Genomic DNA, 16,777 nt, shown 5'->3' with positions numbered 1-16,777 from the left:
AATGGTGTGCTTTAACAGATTGCCACACTGCAGTGTAACATGTGAACTTGGGATGGGAGTAGGACACGAGTGGAGGGAAGAAGCCTGAATCTAGAGGCGGAATCACTTCTGGTGAGGACACGGTCCAGGGTGGGACTGAGCAAGTGGTTGGAAAAGATGGCAGGAAGGAAAAAGTAAGAGGAGAGGAGAAGGTCAGGAGATGTGAGGACGGGGAATTAGATGGGCCCTTTAGGTAGACATCCAAGCCACCAACAGTGAGGGTAGATCAGGGGTCTGACCATGAGTCAAAGTCAGTGACAATAGAAGAGAGCCATGAGCGGGAGGCAAGCGGAACCTCGCACAGGCAGGTTTCTGCCACATGGCGGGAAGGCACAGATACGGAAGTGGCAGTAGGGAGCCAAGGTTCACCGGGCGGGAAAGTTCACAGTTGCTACTAACGAACCCAGCAGGGAAGGCAGTGTTCCTAGCAAACACATACTGTAGATTAGAACATGACACACACTGTCCCTGGCCCCAGAACAGTGAGTCTTGGGAAATGTCCATCTGGTTTTAAAAACCTATTATCAGCTGTATTAGCCACTATCAACACTGAGTCTCTAGGGTTTTCCCCCCTAAGAGAAGCGTTTTGAATCTGCAGACGAGCATGTGCACCCAACATTTTATTTACACCCAACGAAGGTTTTGCTCAATAGATTTGTGATGAGTCCTCAATTTGACAATAGCCACATTTGGAGAAGCAGAAATATTCAAAAATCCTGCTTAGAATTTTCCAGGGACTGTAGACACTGTGACACAAGTTTAGAGCATGGAGAGGCCTCCTTTCTGAAGCCTGTAAGGGTTCTCAAGAGACAACGACAAGAAACCAGAGACTACATTAAAACCCTGTCACTGACAGGATAAATAAACTCAGCCAGGAAAGAAAGCCTGTTAGGGAAAAATAAAAACTCTGTTAGAGGATCAGCTCTTGAGTAAGAATAAAAGAGAAATAAAAATGGAGAGGCTTGTATTCCATCTATTTAATTGGTATTCAATTATTCCAATTTGCAAGCAGGGTGACAGAGGTTTGGACATTAAAAACGATGGATACCAAAGGAAACCATTTTTCTAGGGGTATCAGCAACTCTAAACGAGTCTGGTTGGTTTTCCTTATGTGGAAAAACTGGCTAAGAGAGGAGTCCGTAGCCCCATCTTTGAGATAGAACAACCTGGGGAGGGGCAGAGAGAGGAGACAGAGGATCCGAAGCAGGCTCTGTGCCGACAGCAGAGAGCCCCATGCGGAGCTCGAACTCACAAGCTGTGAGATCCTAACCTGAGCCTAAGTCGGCCACTTAATCAACTGAGACACCCGGGCGCCCCTCCCCGGTTTTTTTGAAGTAAGACGATTTGATTATTCCCATACACAAGACAGCGCTGATTTACGCGATAAATCCTGGCGTGCACAGCCAGTGGTCTGGTATTGACCTCTTTGCTTTCTAATTTTGCTAGTTGGTGGAGGTGGCCTTTTATCAATAGTGAGCATTGCGTCTTGCTGCACTTGTCTACATCAGTCACTCAAAAACATGCCTAATTTTTTGTGTGTTATCATATGCCACCTAGTTTGTTGAGAATGATGGAGAATGGTAAACATCCTCTGAAAATCCCCAAATGGTGACATTTTGATTTTTCGCTTTAAAACAGATTCATGTTGGGGCGCCTGGGTGGCTCAGTTGGTTAAGCGGCCGACTTCGGCTCAGGTCATGATCTCGCGGTCCGTGAGTTCGAGCCCCGCGTCGGGCTCTGTGCTGACAGCTCAGAGCCTGGAGCCTGTTTCAGATTCTGTGTCTCCCTCTCTCTGACCCTCCCCGTTCATGCTCTGTCCCTGTCTCAAAAATAAATAAACGTTTAAAAAAAAAATAAATAAAAAAAATAAAACAGATTCATGTTTTGATGGAACCAAGGGTGCAGGCTTCTCAAGTACCATTTCTGCTTTTTTTAGATAATTTTTTTGTTTATTTATTTATTTCGAAAAGGAGGGAGAGAGAGAGAGCAAGCAAGGGAGAGTTAGAGAGAGAGGGAGAGAGAAAATCCCAAGCAGGCTCCGAGCTTTCAGTGTGGATCTCGATGTGGGGCTTGAACTCACAAACTGTGAGATCATGACCTGAGCCAAAGTCAAGAGTCCCACGTTCAGCCCACCGAGCCACCTAGGCACCCCCCATTTCTACTTTTGATGTAGACTTGGTCATTAGCCCAGTGATGTTAAAAATCACTGGCCATAGATCAAGGAAGAAAACCTTCCAAAGCCTCTTTCCACCTGATTTAATGTTAGCTTTTCCTTTCAAAGAACAAACAAGCCTTACAACTGTTTTCTCTTGATCATTCTGGTTTTATTTGTAGGGGTTATAAGAACAAGGGAGAGCCTAGACTCCAATATTCTGCTGCTAGGAGATGTAATTTTGACTCTAAAAGAAATAATGCATTTAACTTAATTATTAATGCTTTTCAGCATAAATCTAAAATATTGCCAGTAAATTGCCCGGCCCTAAGGATTAGTGTGCTTACAACAGACACATATACATATGGATTTACTACCGTGATCCAGAGAACAACCGTGTGTACATCTCCAAATAAAGCCGTAGATCTCTGCATTATGCTCCTTCCCCCCAAATTGTCCTTACGAGAGGATTTAACACGTTGTATCCTGGGCCCTTCACTGGTCAGTTAGCGATGAGAGCCCACTTGTGCATGTGGCCAGCAGAATGGCTGGAGCATAGATCATAAGAGTGACAGCCCCAGCCAGCAACTGGAGGCAGAATGTGGGGACAAGGAACACAAAGGGAAGAGAGAAGACTTGCTCCCGAGCTGTTCCGCCCCCTCTCGGGTTCTCATTTCGCATACTGGCTCATTTACGGGGAACCTCAAAGTGGATCCACTTAACTGAACTTCAGTCTTTGCTTCCGTGCATCGCTGCTTTATAGCACGTGGCAGACACACCTCTGTAGCTATTTACATATCTGACCCCCTCCCCGACTCTGAGTCCTTCAAGAGCAAGGACCAGACCTTTTGTTAGCCTTATACTCCCTGCTGAATAAATGGATACATGCAGCCTTTTCATGCCTTGTATGTTCCGGGGGCTCTGGAGACCCATAAATCGAAGATGGGGAGTGTAAGGCTAACAAAAGGTCTGGTCCTTTAAATTTTTTTAAATGTTTATTCATTTTTGGCACGAGCGGGGAAGGGGCAGAGAGAGAGGGAGACACAGAATCCGAAGCAGGCCCCAGGCTCCGAGCTGTCAGCACGGAGCCTGACGGGGGGCTCGAACCCACAAACCATGAGATCGTGACCTGAGCTGAAGTCAGACACTTAACCGACTGAGCCACCCAGGTGCCCCAAAGTTTTTGCCTTTAAAACATACTTGAGATATGTCGGCGGTGGGGCAGGGCAGGGGGTGGGGAGACCAGAGGCCTAGATTTCTAAAACCATACTGGCCTGCTTGATAGAAATAGAAATGTTGGCCACTCTGATAAATACAAAAGCCACCTCTGTATTTTGATTGATGAATCAGTTCTTCGAGAAACAGGCATTTGAATATGTCTGCTCTGAGGTCTAAAACACGAGTGAGGGCCTTCCCTGGTCCGGTCATGGCTGAATGTGAATGTTTGTTTTTTGGTTCCAGAATTCATCCCACAGGCATTTGGAATGCCCTTATCCCAAGTCATTGCAAATGACCGGGCCTATAAACTCAAGCAGGACTCACAGAGGGACGAACAAAAGGACGCGTCCGATTTCGTGGCTTCCCTCCTCCCATTTGGAAATAAAAGACAAAACAAAGAACTCTCAAGCAGTAACTCATCTCTCAGCTCCACCTCGGAAACACCAAATGAGTCAACGTCCCCGAACACCCCAGAACCGGCTCCTCGGGCCAGGAGGAGGGTGAGTTGGCCGGTGCTTTCTCTATGACACCGCTGCTGAAACAACCAGAGCGTTATTCGTGGAGTCTTTGCTCATGTGAAAACTGGAAATGTAGTCCAGGTATCTGTCAATGGCCCCACTCGGGGACAATTTGCACTGGCTGTAGGGCACCGGGCGCACCCTCGGAGCCTTTTCCTGACCCCTCTCAGAGCTGTGGGGGGCCCCTCCTTGGTTACCCGTGTGCCCCATGAGATCCTGAACATTCCACAGTGTCACTGTTGACCGTGCTCTAGTGTGATCTGCTGCTGTACTACCGGACTTGCCCTTGAGACTGTGGGGCTTGGGGGCAGGGCCAGGTGTTCTGGTTACTCTCTCGGTCTCTAGCCCAGGAACCCACTTTGCCCAGTGGCTTGGCTACCGGTCTTCAGAAACAATGAGATTTTGTTTCATCAATAGAACTTTTTTCACTATACATATATAGATAGAGAGAGAGAGAGAGAACATATGTCCTCTCAAATTAGTACTGTAACGACAGGGTGCCATTTATTAATTGGCAGCTGTGTTCTAGGCACTGTGCTGTTGTTTGGGGCTTCAAACTTCATGTTTCGATCCAGGGAAGCTGAGTGTCCAGGCCAACCGGTTGGTGATTGGCTGGGTCCGTTGATAAGCGTCTCTAGAATTCCCTCGGTCACCAGTCACCGGGAGGTCTCCCCTTTTCCTCTTGCCTGGAGACCCCAAACGCGTGCCACCCCCAGCCACTCACTGCTGCCCTCGGTAAAAGCCCCAACACTCCCCACTTAAAATCCATGTTCGAGACCTCTCCAAGATCAAGGGGGTGCCTGGGCCTCTGCTGTTCTCAAGGCTCCAGCTACGTTTACAGATGACGCAATGACACCATTGTCGTTCTTCCAGCTTTATCACTGTCTCTCGGATTGCATGTTGGGTGGCACTAACACCTGAGCTCCACGTTGGAACTTTCGGGGAATCTGGGGCCCCGGCAATGGGCCTGCCCGATGCCCTCTCCTCTGTCCAGGCCTTGCCGGGACACCGGCTGCGGACTCCTTCCTCTGTGCTTCATCGAAGGCCGGGGGCTGTACCGACGTGGCTGGTGTGCTACTCCCCTATGCTCAGCCCTCACCCTTCCCAACATGGCGGCCCTCCTCCCACCCGCCAGCACCCCATCTCCGCCAAAGGCTCTCTCTGATGGCCAGAGGCACCCACCCATGCAGATGACAGGCTGCAAGTGCCGAGATGTTAACGTCGCCTCCCTGCCCCTACCGGGAGTTGCCCTTAATCAATGACTCTTGAGGCTTGTGGTATAAATAGCCCAGCTCACTGGCTCCCTGGCATGGTTACCTCTGAGATGCTTGACCTCCATGGTCTCCCAGTCGTCCCCAGGGCCTGGGGCACGAGCTGCCCCCGGGCTCGTCATAGGCTTAGTGGCGCTTCTCATCCACCGCCCTCTCTTCCCGCTCTCATTTCCTCACCCCTGCAGCCGTCTCCGGGAACCACTTCCCTGATAAAGCCCATTATGCCATTTCTGGGGGGACACAACACTAAGACCGTCCCACGGAATCCAGTTTTAAAACTCTACCCCCTAGAGTCATAGTTGCGATCTTCTTTTTACTCCCAAGGCTCCTCTCACTTGACCTCATTCATCGAGTATGTGATTCTTCTCTTGTTCCAAGGCACGAAGTGTCTTCCATTTGGAAAATGTTGTGTGTCGAAATTGTGACTGCCATTACCTGGCCCTATGTTGTGGTAGTTTCCTAACTTTTTCGAAAGGTGTTTGCTGCTTTCCGTCTAATGTACAAACAGTACAACCAAGCGGCGCTCTTGTAAGTGTGACAGGCAGTCATGGGCAAAAGCGTTATTGGAGAGCCTCTGAGGGAAGCTGTTTTCATTTTCCCCGTCTGCACTCTTTGCTCACGGCTGTGTATAATTTGCAGGGTGCGATGTCAGTGGATTCTATCACAGATCTTGACGACAGTCAGTCTCGACTACTAGAAGCTTTACAACTCTCCTTGCCTGCCGAGGCTCATAGTAAAAAAGAGAAAGCCAGAGATAAGAAACTGAGTCTGAATCCCATTTACAGACAGGTCCCGAGGCTGGTGGACAGCTGCTGTCAGCATCTAGAAAAACACGGTAAGCAGACTTGTCTGTCAGTGATCATGTATGAGAGACTTTCATTTATTCAAGCATCATGGATTTAAGCGCCCAAGTTCAGTGCTTTAGTCGTCTGATCAGACTCTGGGCTGATGTTTCCTTACAGATCTGAGTGTGTGCCTGAAAGGGTACGGGGCTGAACAAGGTTGTGGGGGACAAAAATCAACTTGACAGTGTTGAGGCCGCCCAACGCCCAGTGGTCCTCAGAAGTGAACCTGGAGGCCAAGTATCTTAGGGGAGGCCAAGATCTGTTGGGCTGGGTCTGTCCCCAAGCCTCCCTTCAAACAGAACACAGCCACTTTTATCTTTTTCATGCATCGAGGTTACTAACAAGGCTTCCTTAAAAAAAAAATAAGAGTCCAGCTTCAAACAAGCAAACAAAGAAACAAACAAACAAAAAGATTTGCAAGCCATTCCTTAAATGAATAGAAAATACATGGTTTTTGGCAACAGCTTTCTATATGGCTATTTGTGTTTTTGTGGGAAGATGTCCACTTCAGATCCTTCACAATGACCCTTTTGGCAACTCAACTCCAGGTAATATGTTGACTTAAAAATAATATAGCCTTCTTCAAAAATTTTTCTGAGATGTAGGCTTTTGGCCCATTGGACTGCCATCTCCATAATCTGAATGTGTTTCCTATAGTGTTCGCATGCGTTTTGTGGACATGAGATAAGTTAATTGTTTCCAGTAAAACTGGGATTATTAAGGGGATTTCTAAATGTCTTAATCACTAGGTAACGTATGGATGACATAATAAAACTGATACATATTGAAGCTTTCTTTGTCCATACAGAATTTTTATATGTACGTGTGTGTGTGTGTGTGTGTGTGTGTGTGTCCGTATGTCTCTTCTCCTGGGAAGGTAAGCTGGAGGTCAAGGAAAATTTCTTAGTCATTTTGAATTCCCAGCACTTACTATCACGGTTAATACAATGTAGGTGTCCAATAAATATTACTTGCATGGAATTATTTTTAAAAATAGCTTTGGGGCGCCTGGGTGGCGCAGTCGGTTAAGCGTCCGACTTCAGCCAGGTCACGATCTCGCGGTCCGTGACTTCGAGCCCCGCGTCGGGCTCCGGGCTGATGGCTCGGAGCCTGGAGCCTGTTTCCGATTCTGTGTCTCCCTCTCTCTCTGCCCCTCCCCCGTTCATGCTCTGTCTCGCTCTGTCCCAAAAATAAATAAATAAATAAATAAATAAATAAATAAATAAATAAATAAATAAAAACGTTAAAAAAAAATAGCTTAGCAACTAAAGAATTCAGTACAGCAAATATGTAAATTCAGCCAAAATTTCACTAGGAGGTAGAAAAAGCGACTCATACTTTTATAATTATAGTTTTCACCTGTAAAAAGCATCGAGAGTGAACTGTAAGCATTTTAAAGAGTCCTAAGTGAGAATTGTACTCCAATCATTTAAAATCTAGTGCCAGGTTGAGTAACTGCTTATGTGAAAGAAAGAAAACTTTGTTTTTCTATTTTGTTTTTTAAAATAAATTGTCATGAATTATAATTTGAAAAATAGCCTTTCCTTTAAGCTTACTAAAAAACTGGACAGTGCTTCCTTTTTTGGAATAGTTAACATGCGGCGTAGGGCCTAAAAGAGACAAGATTATCCTGGGTGATCTCTCAAGGCCCTGATTCCGTTTCTGGTTTCCATGGTGTTTAGCTCCAGAAAAGAGACGTGTTCAGATGCAAACGGATATTAATCTTGGTCCCTTAAAACCAATGAAAAAAAGAGCAAACCATAAAAACAATTCTTTCATAAGACTCTATCTGCCAGTTTGGGAAATGGGTAGCAGAGAGTATGATCCACTTTAGCCTTATAAACTTTTGTCGAAGATCTTTTCATTCCCTCCAAAATTGGGCTTGGACAATGACCTTGACTCCATCCATGTCTGTGTGCGCCACCCTTTCCCTTGCACCCAGATGCTTTCTATACTATATGCTCAGACGTCACTCCTCATCAGGGAAATACAAATCAAAACCACACTGAGATACCACCTCACGCCGGTCAGAGTGGCCAAAATGAACAAATCAGGAGACTATAGATGCTGGCGAGGATGTGGAGAAACGGGAACCCTCTTGCACTGTTGGTGGGAACGCAAACTGGTGCAGCCGCTCTGGAAAACAGTGTGGAGGTTCCTCAAAAAATTAAAAATAGATCTACCCTATGACCCAGCAGTGGCACTGCTAGGAATTTACCCAGGGGATACAGGAGTGCTGATGCATAGGGGCACTTGTACCCCAATGTTTATAACAGCGCTTTCAACAATCGCCAAATTATGGAAAGAGCCTAAATGTCCATCGACTGACGAATGGATAAAGAAATTGTGGTTTATATACACAATGGAATACTACTTGACAATGAGAAAGAATGAAATCTGGCCATTTGCAACAGCATGGATGGAACTGGAAGGTATTATGCTAAGTGAAATAAGTCAGTCAGAGAAAGACAGATGCCGTATGTTTTCACTCATATGTGGATCCTGAGAAACCCAACAGAAGACCAGGGGGGAGGAGAAGGGGGAAAAAAAAAGTTACAGAGGGGGAAGGAGGCAAACCATAAGAGACTCTTAAATACTGAGAATAAACTGAGGGTTGATGGGGGGTGGGGGGAAGGGGAAAGTGGGTGATGGGCATTGAGAAGGGCACCTGTTGGGGCTGTATGGAAACCAATTTGACAATAAATTTCATATAAAAAAAAAAAAAAAGAATTCCCTAAGCATCCTCAATTTCCCAGAAGCACAGCTTTCAAAACAATGACAACAACAAAAACACAGACAGTATAATGGGACTCAAGTGCTATTACCTTTCTGGGATTTGGGCTGATTTTGAGGCTTATCATGCCTGCCCTCTTTACTTGATACTTCCTAAGCCTGAGGTCCAGGTGCTCTGGGTCAAGTTTCCCTTGTAGTTTCTGATGAAAAGGAGAGAAAGGTGATCATGTCGATTTCTGGGACAGGCCCCAGCAAAGTCACGGTCCTTTGCCAGATCTATGCCTTTTTTGATGTACCCCTGTTTTTTCAGTGACTACCTTAGGTCGGGGTTACTAAATGCCTAGACTGTATGTTTTCTTTGAAGGAGAGTCACGGCATAGCTTGTGCCAGAGAATGGCATTGACTGCCTGCAAGCTGCCGTTTGCTCTGCCGATAAATAAGCAAACAAACAAATATTTTAGAAACTTAAATCAGATTATAATCAATTGAGATACATAGGAATTCTGGCACTTGATCAGTAACTAGTCATTTTTTAAAATGACAGTCATTTTTGCCGAGTGAAAAAGTACTATCATTGAGGAAGTAATGTCATGGAAATGGGCATTTCTGAAGAGTCTGGAGGGATTCAACCAAATGAATAGTCCCGCTTGTGTAGAAAATGCCCTTATGTGATATTTCTGTAGAAATTTCAGCTATTCAGAAACCATCAGAAAATCAGAGAGCAAATGCAGCCAAAATGAACATTTGCTAACACCTGCTATTATATTAAGGTTTTCTATTTTGCACAAAGGAGACTCATTCCATTCAATCAGGGTCTGTTTCTCTCTTTATAATGGCAGATGCCAGATATGATTCTAAGCCCTTTATATGCATTAATTAATTGAATCGTTGCATAACTTTTCAGGTGGATACTTATACTCCTTTTGCAGATGTGAAATTTAATTCTGGAGTGATTCTAAATAGCTCAATTGCCCTGTTTTTAAGCTCACAGAGAGGTAGAAACAATAAATTAAGCTAGGGGTTGGACTCACTTAGGAGGCAGACACACCGACAGAAGCGACAAAGAAGGTACAGGAGTCTTTTGCAAACAGACGCAGAGCAAAATCCCACCAAGGGCACAAAAATGTGATGGTGCAAGTCAGCACTAATTAGCCTCTCACCATGATTCTCTCAAATTAGTCTGGAAATTCAGGATACCATTTATAAGATATAGAACTGATAAATGGGATGTATGGATTCATAATTATATTTATAAATGGATTTGTAATTATAGATGTTGTCTCTTCTAACTAAAAAACCCTGGAAAACCAACCAAAAAGGGCTTATACCTAATGCATCATGTGGCAAGACCATAAAATATGTCTACAAAAAGATGCCCATTTCCTATGTGAGAGTAATAATCAGTTGTATACCATCACAATAAAATAATTCACTCATACTAATATCAAAAATATACCCAGAATATCTGTAATAAGAAGCCAAGAAAGTTCTGTAAAGAAAACGGCAAAGCTCTACCAACAAATCTAAAACGTGACTTAAACAAATTAAGATGTTTACTTTGGTTCTGGATGAAAGAAATAATGTTATAAAGATTGAAATTCTTTCCAATGTAATTATACGTTGTACTAGTCAGAACCTTTTCAGTGGCAAGAGAGAGGAACCCAGATCAAACTAGATCAGGCAAAGCACCACCACCCCCTCCCCCAATCCTATTTACATATGGAAGTCTCAGTATTGTATCTAAATTCAGGCACCACTGGATCCAGGAATCAAATGATGGCATGAGAGCACGAGCCTGTTTGGTGGCTTTCCTCTCAGACCAGCTCTCTTCACGTGGCTGCAAAATGTCCATTGGCAGCTCCAAACCCACCATCGCCCTCATAACTGATGATCCCAAATGAAGAGAAAATGAGCCACCAATGAAAAAAATAAATGGAGATGGTGATCAGCAGTGCTGATGATTAATGGCTTGCATAGGAAAAGGAGAGCTGTTCAGACATTCTGTGCCCCTGAAGTACATGATACTTCTTAGGGAGTACTCCTGCCCCCCAGAATCAAACCTGAAGCGACAAAAACTCTGGCTCAGCTATGTAAAAAGAACACACACGCTCACGCACGCACACACCGAGTAAAGGCTGGACAGAAATAAACCAAAATATTCATGGTGGTTATTTTTGCATCCGTTATTTTGAAAAGTATGTTACCTTTTACCTTTTTCTGCACTTTCTAGATTTTCGTTGATAAGTGCTTGTGTTCATTATAATCAGTGAAACAAGAAATATCTAGTTTTACAACTGAGGGAGAGCTAAAAATTCGTATAGAATTTATGTTTAAGTAATCATTCCGAATAACAAAGAAAAGGTTACTTTTTTCATATGGAGAAGACGTGGAAATACACACTATCACGTGACAAATTTTTCATCACACAAACGTTTAACATGACACGCCCCTGGTGCCTGCAGAGTTAAGCTGGAGGTGCCTGCAGACCATAGAGTGGGATGAAGAACCGTTAGTGCATGTGACTGTGCTGTTACTGCTCTGCGAGTTGCAGCTGGGTGCTGGCATCCTATTCTGGGTCTACGGTGATTTCCTCCAGAGTTTCGAGCCATAAAACCGGACTGTTGATTTTGTTTGCTTCTTTGCAGGCCTCCAGACAGTGGGGATATTCCGAGTTGGAAGCTCAAAAAAGAGAGTGAGACAAGTAAGTGAAAAGGAAAGACCGCGTTGTACGTTTCACATGACTTTCAAATGAATTACCTCATGCAGAGTTCAAGTATATGCAAATTCATTTCTCAATATCTCTGCTGGTATCCTCCCACCAATTAGAGTGTAATTGACTCCCAAGAGGTAAAAGGCTCAGAAAGGTTGTGATAGAGTGAGGCTCAAACACTTGAAAGCAAAACATTTGGATGTGTCCGTGGCACATACAGCCAAACAAAACTAATTCATAAACATCTTGTGGAAATGATAAAAGCAGGAGATCCAGAGAGCACCTAAACAGTAAGTGATAATAAGCAGAAGACTCTTGTATAGCACTTGTTTTTACTAAAATGCAATATGAATAATGCCATTGACATTCTCTTCATATAAGATGCTATTTTTGATCGTTGTACCTTCTCAAAAATAAACAATTCTTAGTAAGTTTCTGTGAAACCCTCGATCCCCAATTCATTTTGCACGTGGGGACCGCACCCCTTGGTTTCCTTCAGCGCTGTGCCACATTCCCCCAACAGAAGTTTGATACCTAGACCGTCAGGAATCGACGCCTATGATCGGGAAGGTATTTGTGCTCCTGATGGCTTCCCAAAGAGGCAAAAGCCATCCTTTGAAAAAATAATTCATTTGTTGGCCAAGAGAAAATTAAAATGTTAAGTCTCCTCTCTTGGTTCCGACAGAAAGAAGGAACTCAGCAACTCAGAAATGGAGGCAACGGAAAGTAATTTTTAGTTGATGAAGCCGAAGAAATATTTGTTCATATTAATAAAACTAACCGAAATAAATGCCTCTTTTTTTTGTCAGAACAAAAGGGGCTTCCGAAAGGAGTATTGTCTTTATTTTCCATAGTCACACAAGAGACTATTGAACAGCTTTTAACATTTCACAACAGGACTTGCAAGAAGGAAGATGGTATAGTAACATTTTGGGGCCGCTCACCTATGCGGACCTGGAGAACACTTTCAAAACATTACCTTATTGACTCCACCCACCAGCTCTGAGAGTAGCCCCTTCCTTCACCCACTTCCTTTGAGGCTTAGAGAGACTAAGAAACTTAATTCAAGATCACACAGTTTGATCCGTGCTCAATTCAAGATCGGTGTTAAACCCAAGATCACACAATTTGGATTAAGCTCTTTCCGAGGTCCGTTCTTTCTGCACGTGTGTGCGCTCAGGAAAGAAACGTGACGTGTTTAAATGATCGCCAGTAGGAGTGATACCAGTGGAAGCCTTTGTCGTTCCGGCAGCCTGCTGCGCACTAATGACAACTTGGCTGGAATCGATGAGCAATTCGGGACACTAACGCGTGTTCTGCTCAGGTGGAGAGGAGGCTGGTGTCAGAAATGGTTCCTCAGTTCTATCTGGATCCATCAAAGGGGAAAAACCTCTGCAGGGAGATTCATTCAAGGATTATCCAATAACAATATAATTGTGGTTATTTAGACTTAGATTCTAGTGTGAAATATGCCTTAACTCCGCATTTTATTTTGAACATCACGTCTTAGCGCCCTGAATTTTTTACTGAGAACGGTTGTCACAATATTAAGAGCTAATTAATCATTTGGGGGATTACCAGTTTATCGCCAGACTCTGTATCAGTCTGAGAGCTGAGGGTGGAAAAGGACGTTGCCTCTTTATTCCCTACCGGGCTTTGAGAGCCTGTACCGAGGCCTGGTACACGGGAAATTGAACGGATGAATGAATGATTGAACAAATAGATTCTTATGGAAGCTCACTGCATAGAGGTGATTCACGAACTCACATAATTGTTTCCACAGGAGGAAACAGTACATAAGGGAAGTTAGGCTGTCGGTCATGGAAGTAGGGTGTAGGGTTATGACTCCCTTCCTCTCACTATTGGGTTTTCCTGTTGTTGTAAATGCTAATAAACCGAGTATAATGATGAAGGCAGGAAATCCCTTTGGGAATTGTTAATAAGGCTACTCTGACATCCCTAAGGCACATTTTGTTTAGTAATTGTCATCTTTCAAGCCTTAGTCACAGACGGCTTATGAGGGTTTTTTCATTTCGTTGTTTGCAAGAAAAAAAAAAAAACCCTTGCTTTCTTGTTGAGTATTTCTGTAAAATGTCAAAATTCCAACCTAGTAGGATTGCTGACACACAAAACTGCTATGCAATCGGTTCGTTCCTCCCTCCCACATTTACTGTTGACCTAACCCCTTAGCTCTTCCTCCCAACCTTCTGGATGGTGTTATCAAGCTTTTCTGCCTGCATCATTAACTTCAAACCTACAGATACTTTTATTTAATAATGCATGTAAATATATATATATTCTTTATTATTATTAATGCATTATGTATATGTATTTATGTATTATGCATATATGTATATATTGTATATATGTATATGTATACATATATGTATATGTATATGTATGTATGTATATGTGTATATATGTATATATGTGTATATATGTATGTATATCTATCTATATATTCATGACTGGATGCATAGACTTTGTCGATCAAGGTGACATGTTTTCTTCTCCTTTCCTGTGTCTGCGTAAGCCTAATACCACATACTGCATGTCACAGCACTTTCTTTTTTTATTTTGCTGGACACTGAACATTGAGGTATGGTGTTATAAGGCTGCCACTTGAACCATTATTTTTCCAGTTACGTGAGGAATTTGACCGCGGGGTCGATGTCTCTCTGGAGGAAGAGCACAGCGTTCATGATGTGGCCGCCCTGTTGAAGGAGTTCCTGAGGGACATGCCGGACCCCCTTCTCACCAGGGAGCTGTACACGGCCTTCATCAATACTCTCTGTGCGTAATACACGCATTTCCAGGAATGTGTCCCGGGAGTCCTGGGATGTCCAACTCACTCATCAAACCGTGTGCATGCGTTTCCCAGTACCTCCTTTCGTTCTTATTTATTGGTCTCTAATGAGTGGGCTATTTGGGGGAATTTTGTGAGATTTCCCCTGGGGACAGTTAGCAAGAAGAAAGTTGTGATAGAACAAAGAAGAATTTGGGATGCTTTCAAATGACCCCAGCTCAGTAGAGAGTGCTATATATTGATGCTTTGAAGTAACAGCAAGATTTCCCGTTGAGTCTGTGCCTAAAAATGAGTTCGCATTACTGGTAGGAGGAAGGAGGGAGCCACAGAAACCCAGAGTGAGAAAAGGCAGCAGGCGACATTCCAGGGAAAGCAGGATGGCATAGTCCAGTGCCGGAATTTTCAATATGGCTGCCCCGGGGCTGTAGATGCAGATCCCATGGAGGCGTAAAGGAAGAGAGGGAGGAGGGACAGGCCAGAGCTGTGTCAGCCTCCATACATTTCTTCCTCCAACGCTACCATTAAAATAGGATCACAAAAGAGAGAGAAGACACTCATTGTGCCGTGTCTTGGTTACTGCCAACAAAAAGGCAATTCCTTGTGCATTGCTCGACGGAAAAGGGCCTCACATCCTCCATAAACTCAACATGGCGAGTGTTCACCGATTCCCAGTCATCGTTAGTAAATATTTACTGAAAACGAGAGACTGCGATCCCCAAAGTAAATGATGGGTAATGCCAGGGAAAGGAGGGAGAAGAAAGTAAGCGAAATTACGTTATATTTCTACCATGGACTAGAATGCTTTCTCTCAATGTTGCAGCTCCCTGGATCTGGTTTATCTTTATGGCCTTCATAGAACCTCGTGCTAAATTGCTAAGCCAGGGCTCCCATTGGGTGGAGTGGAATGTGACTTGCCTTGCTTTTGGAAAAAGTTTCCGAAACTTTCCCTTTCGGAAAGCTGTCAGGAGGGGCCTCTTCTCCGAGCCCCAATGGTGGGAGCTCCCCCTTTAACTGACTTAGAATGCCTCCTTTTGCCTTGCTTAGTGTTGGAGCCAGAGGAACAACTGGGTACCTTGCAGCTTCTCATCTACCTTCTACCTCCCTGCAACTGCGACACGCTCCACCGACTCCTCCAGTTCCTCTCCATGGTGGCCAGGCACGCCAACGACAACGTCAGCAAAGATGGGCAAGAGGTAGGCACCCCACCCCCCGCTGCCGCCCTGCATGCTGGGACTCGTCCTTTGTCCCCTTGCAGAAGAGTGGGCGTCAGTTCGGTTAAGTGTTTCACCTGGAGGAAAGGACGCCTGCCCTTTCCCGCCCTAGCTGTCCATGTAGAACGAGAACTAGTGTTTTCTCCGGCGGGACAGTTCCTAAGAGCGCACGGGCCCTTAACCTCCTGTGTTTCAAGATGGTTTCCAAACAAGGCTGTCATTTTCCCTGACGGTGCTTTGCTCAAGACCTTGAATCTCCGTTTGTACGAAGAAGACAAACAAATGAGCTACGGAGGGGCTTAGGATCATGAACAACACGGAGTCATGGGGATGGGGGAAGATTGCTGTCTTTGTAATTAATTCGATCTGCTTCTTTCACTTGAAGCCCAAATATGAGGCCACGTTATTCTTCCGGTTTGTCCCTCAAGCTCCCATCTGCCCGATAGTTACAAGTCTGGTACCCTTTCTCTCCTTAAACCGTCCCGCCAAGACAGGCCGGCTCAATGCAACGGAGGGTCAGTCCTGCTTCCAAACCAGGTGAAGGAACTGCACGGTCCTGTGGGCCCCTTCGGGATGTTCTTGTTGAGCCCGGTCCCCACTCAGGCCCTAGTGTGACCCCACCCTCTGCCCATTTGAAGTCCTGGGCTCTGGTTCTCTTTGGTCACACTCATATGCTTCGAGGTGTTTTTTGGTTTCACCCTTGGGCAAAGGAGATGCCAGCTTCAATTTCAGGTGACCATTTAGCCAGCATCCTGTTTAATCTTGACCTTACCAAGAGATCTGTTTGCCTTTTGGATACCACGCCGTCATACTTCTTGACCTTGGATTCCCCAGGTGATTTCAGACCCTTTACTACGCTGACACTCGTTACAAATCAGATGAGAAGAGGCCAAAGGCATTCCAAATTTATTTAAACACAGAAACTTTTCTCTTCAATCCTTGTTAAGCAGAACTCAGCTCTATCATGGATTCTGTTCTGTTTGTCAAATTTCTTTGCTAAAAATCATGGTTGTATATATATATATATATATATATATATACACACACACACATACATATATATATATACACACATATATATACGTACGTATATATATATATATATATATACGTACGTATATATATATATATATATATATATATATATGTATGTATATATATGAAAACATATATATGTTTTCACTTTAATCCAGAACGACAGTTTTGCAGTTCTTATCTTCAACCTTCCAGTTGGCGTAAGGACGGAACTTTCCTGAGTTAGCCATTTATCTCTA

General features: G+C 44.3%; 1 protein-coding gene across 7 annotated transcripts in view; it reads left to right on the top strand.

Annotated features, from left to right (window-relative positions):
- ARHGAP6 (Rho GTPase activating protein 6) overlaps window positions 1–16,777 on the top strand; it is a 454,675-nt gene that overhangs the window by 401,125 nt on the left and 36,773 nt on the right. For all 7 annotated transcript variants that reach the window (XM_058713350.1, XM_058713349.1, XM_058713353.1 and 4 more), the window contains 5 exons: window positions 3,653–3,909; window positions 5,838–6,033; window positions 11,422–11,477; window positions 14,129–14,279; window positions 15,337–15,485. In XM_058713350.1, coding sequence (XP_058569333.1) covers window positions 3,653–3,909; window positions 5,838–6,033; window positions 11,422–11,477; window positions 14,129–14,279; window positions 15,337–15,485 — 809 coding nt within the window. The remainder of the gene's footprint in view (window positions 1–3,652; window positions 3,910–5,837; window positions 6,034–11,421; window positions 11,478–14,128; window positions 14,280–15,336; window positions 15,486–16,777) is intronic.

Source organism: Neofelis nebulosa, chromosome X (genome assembly GCF_028018385.1).
Source record: "Neofelis nebulosa isolate mNeoNeb1 chromosome X, mNeoNeb1.pri, whole genome shotgun sequence".
Classification (NCBI taxonomy): Eukaryota; Metazoa; Chordata; class Mammalia; order Carnivora; family Felidae; genus Neofelis; species Neofelis nebulosa.
Note: the sequence above shows the minus strand (reverse complement) of the source record. Positions and strands in the feature narration are given on the sequence as shown.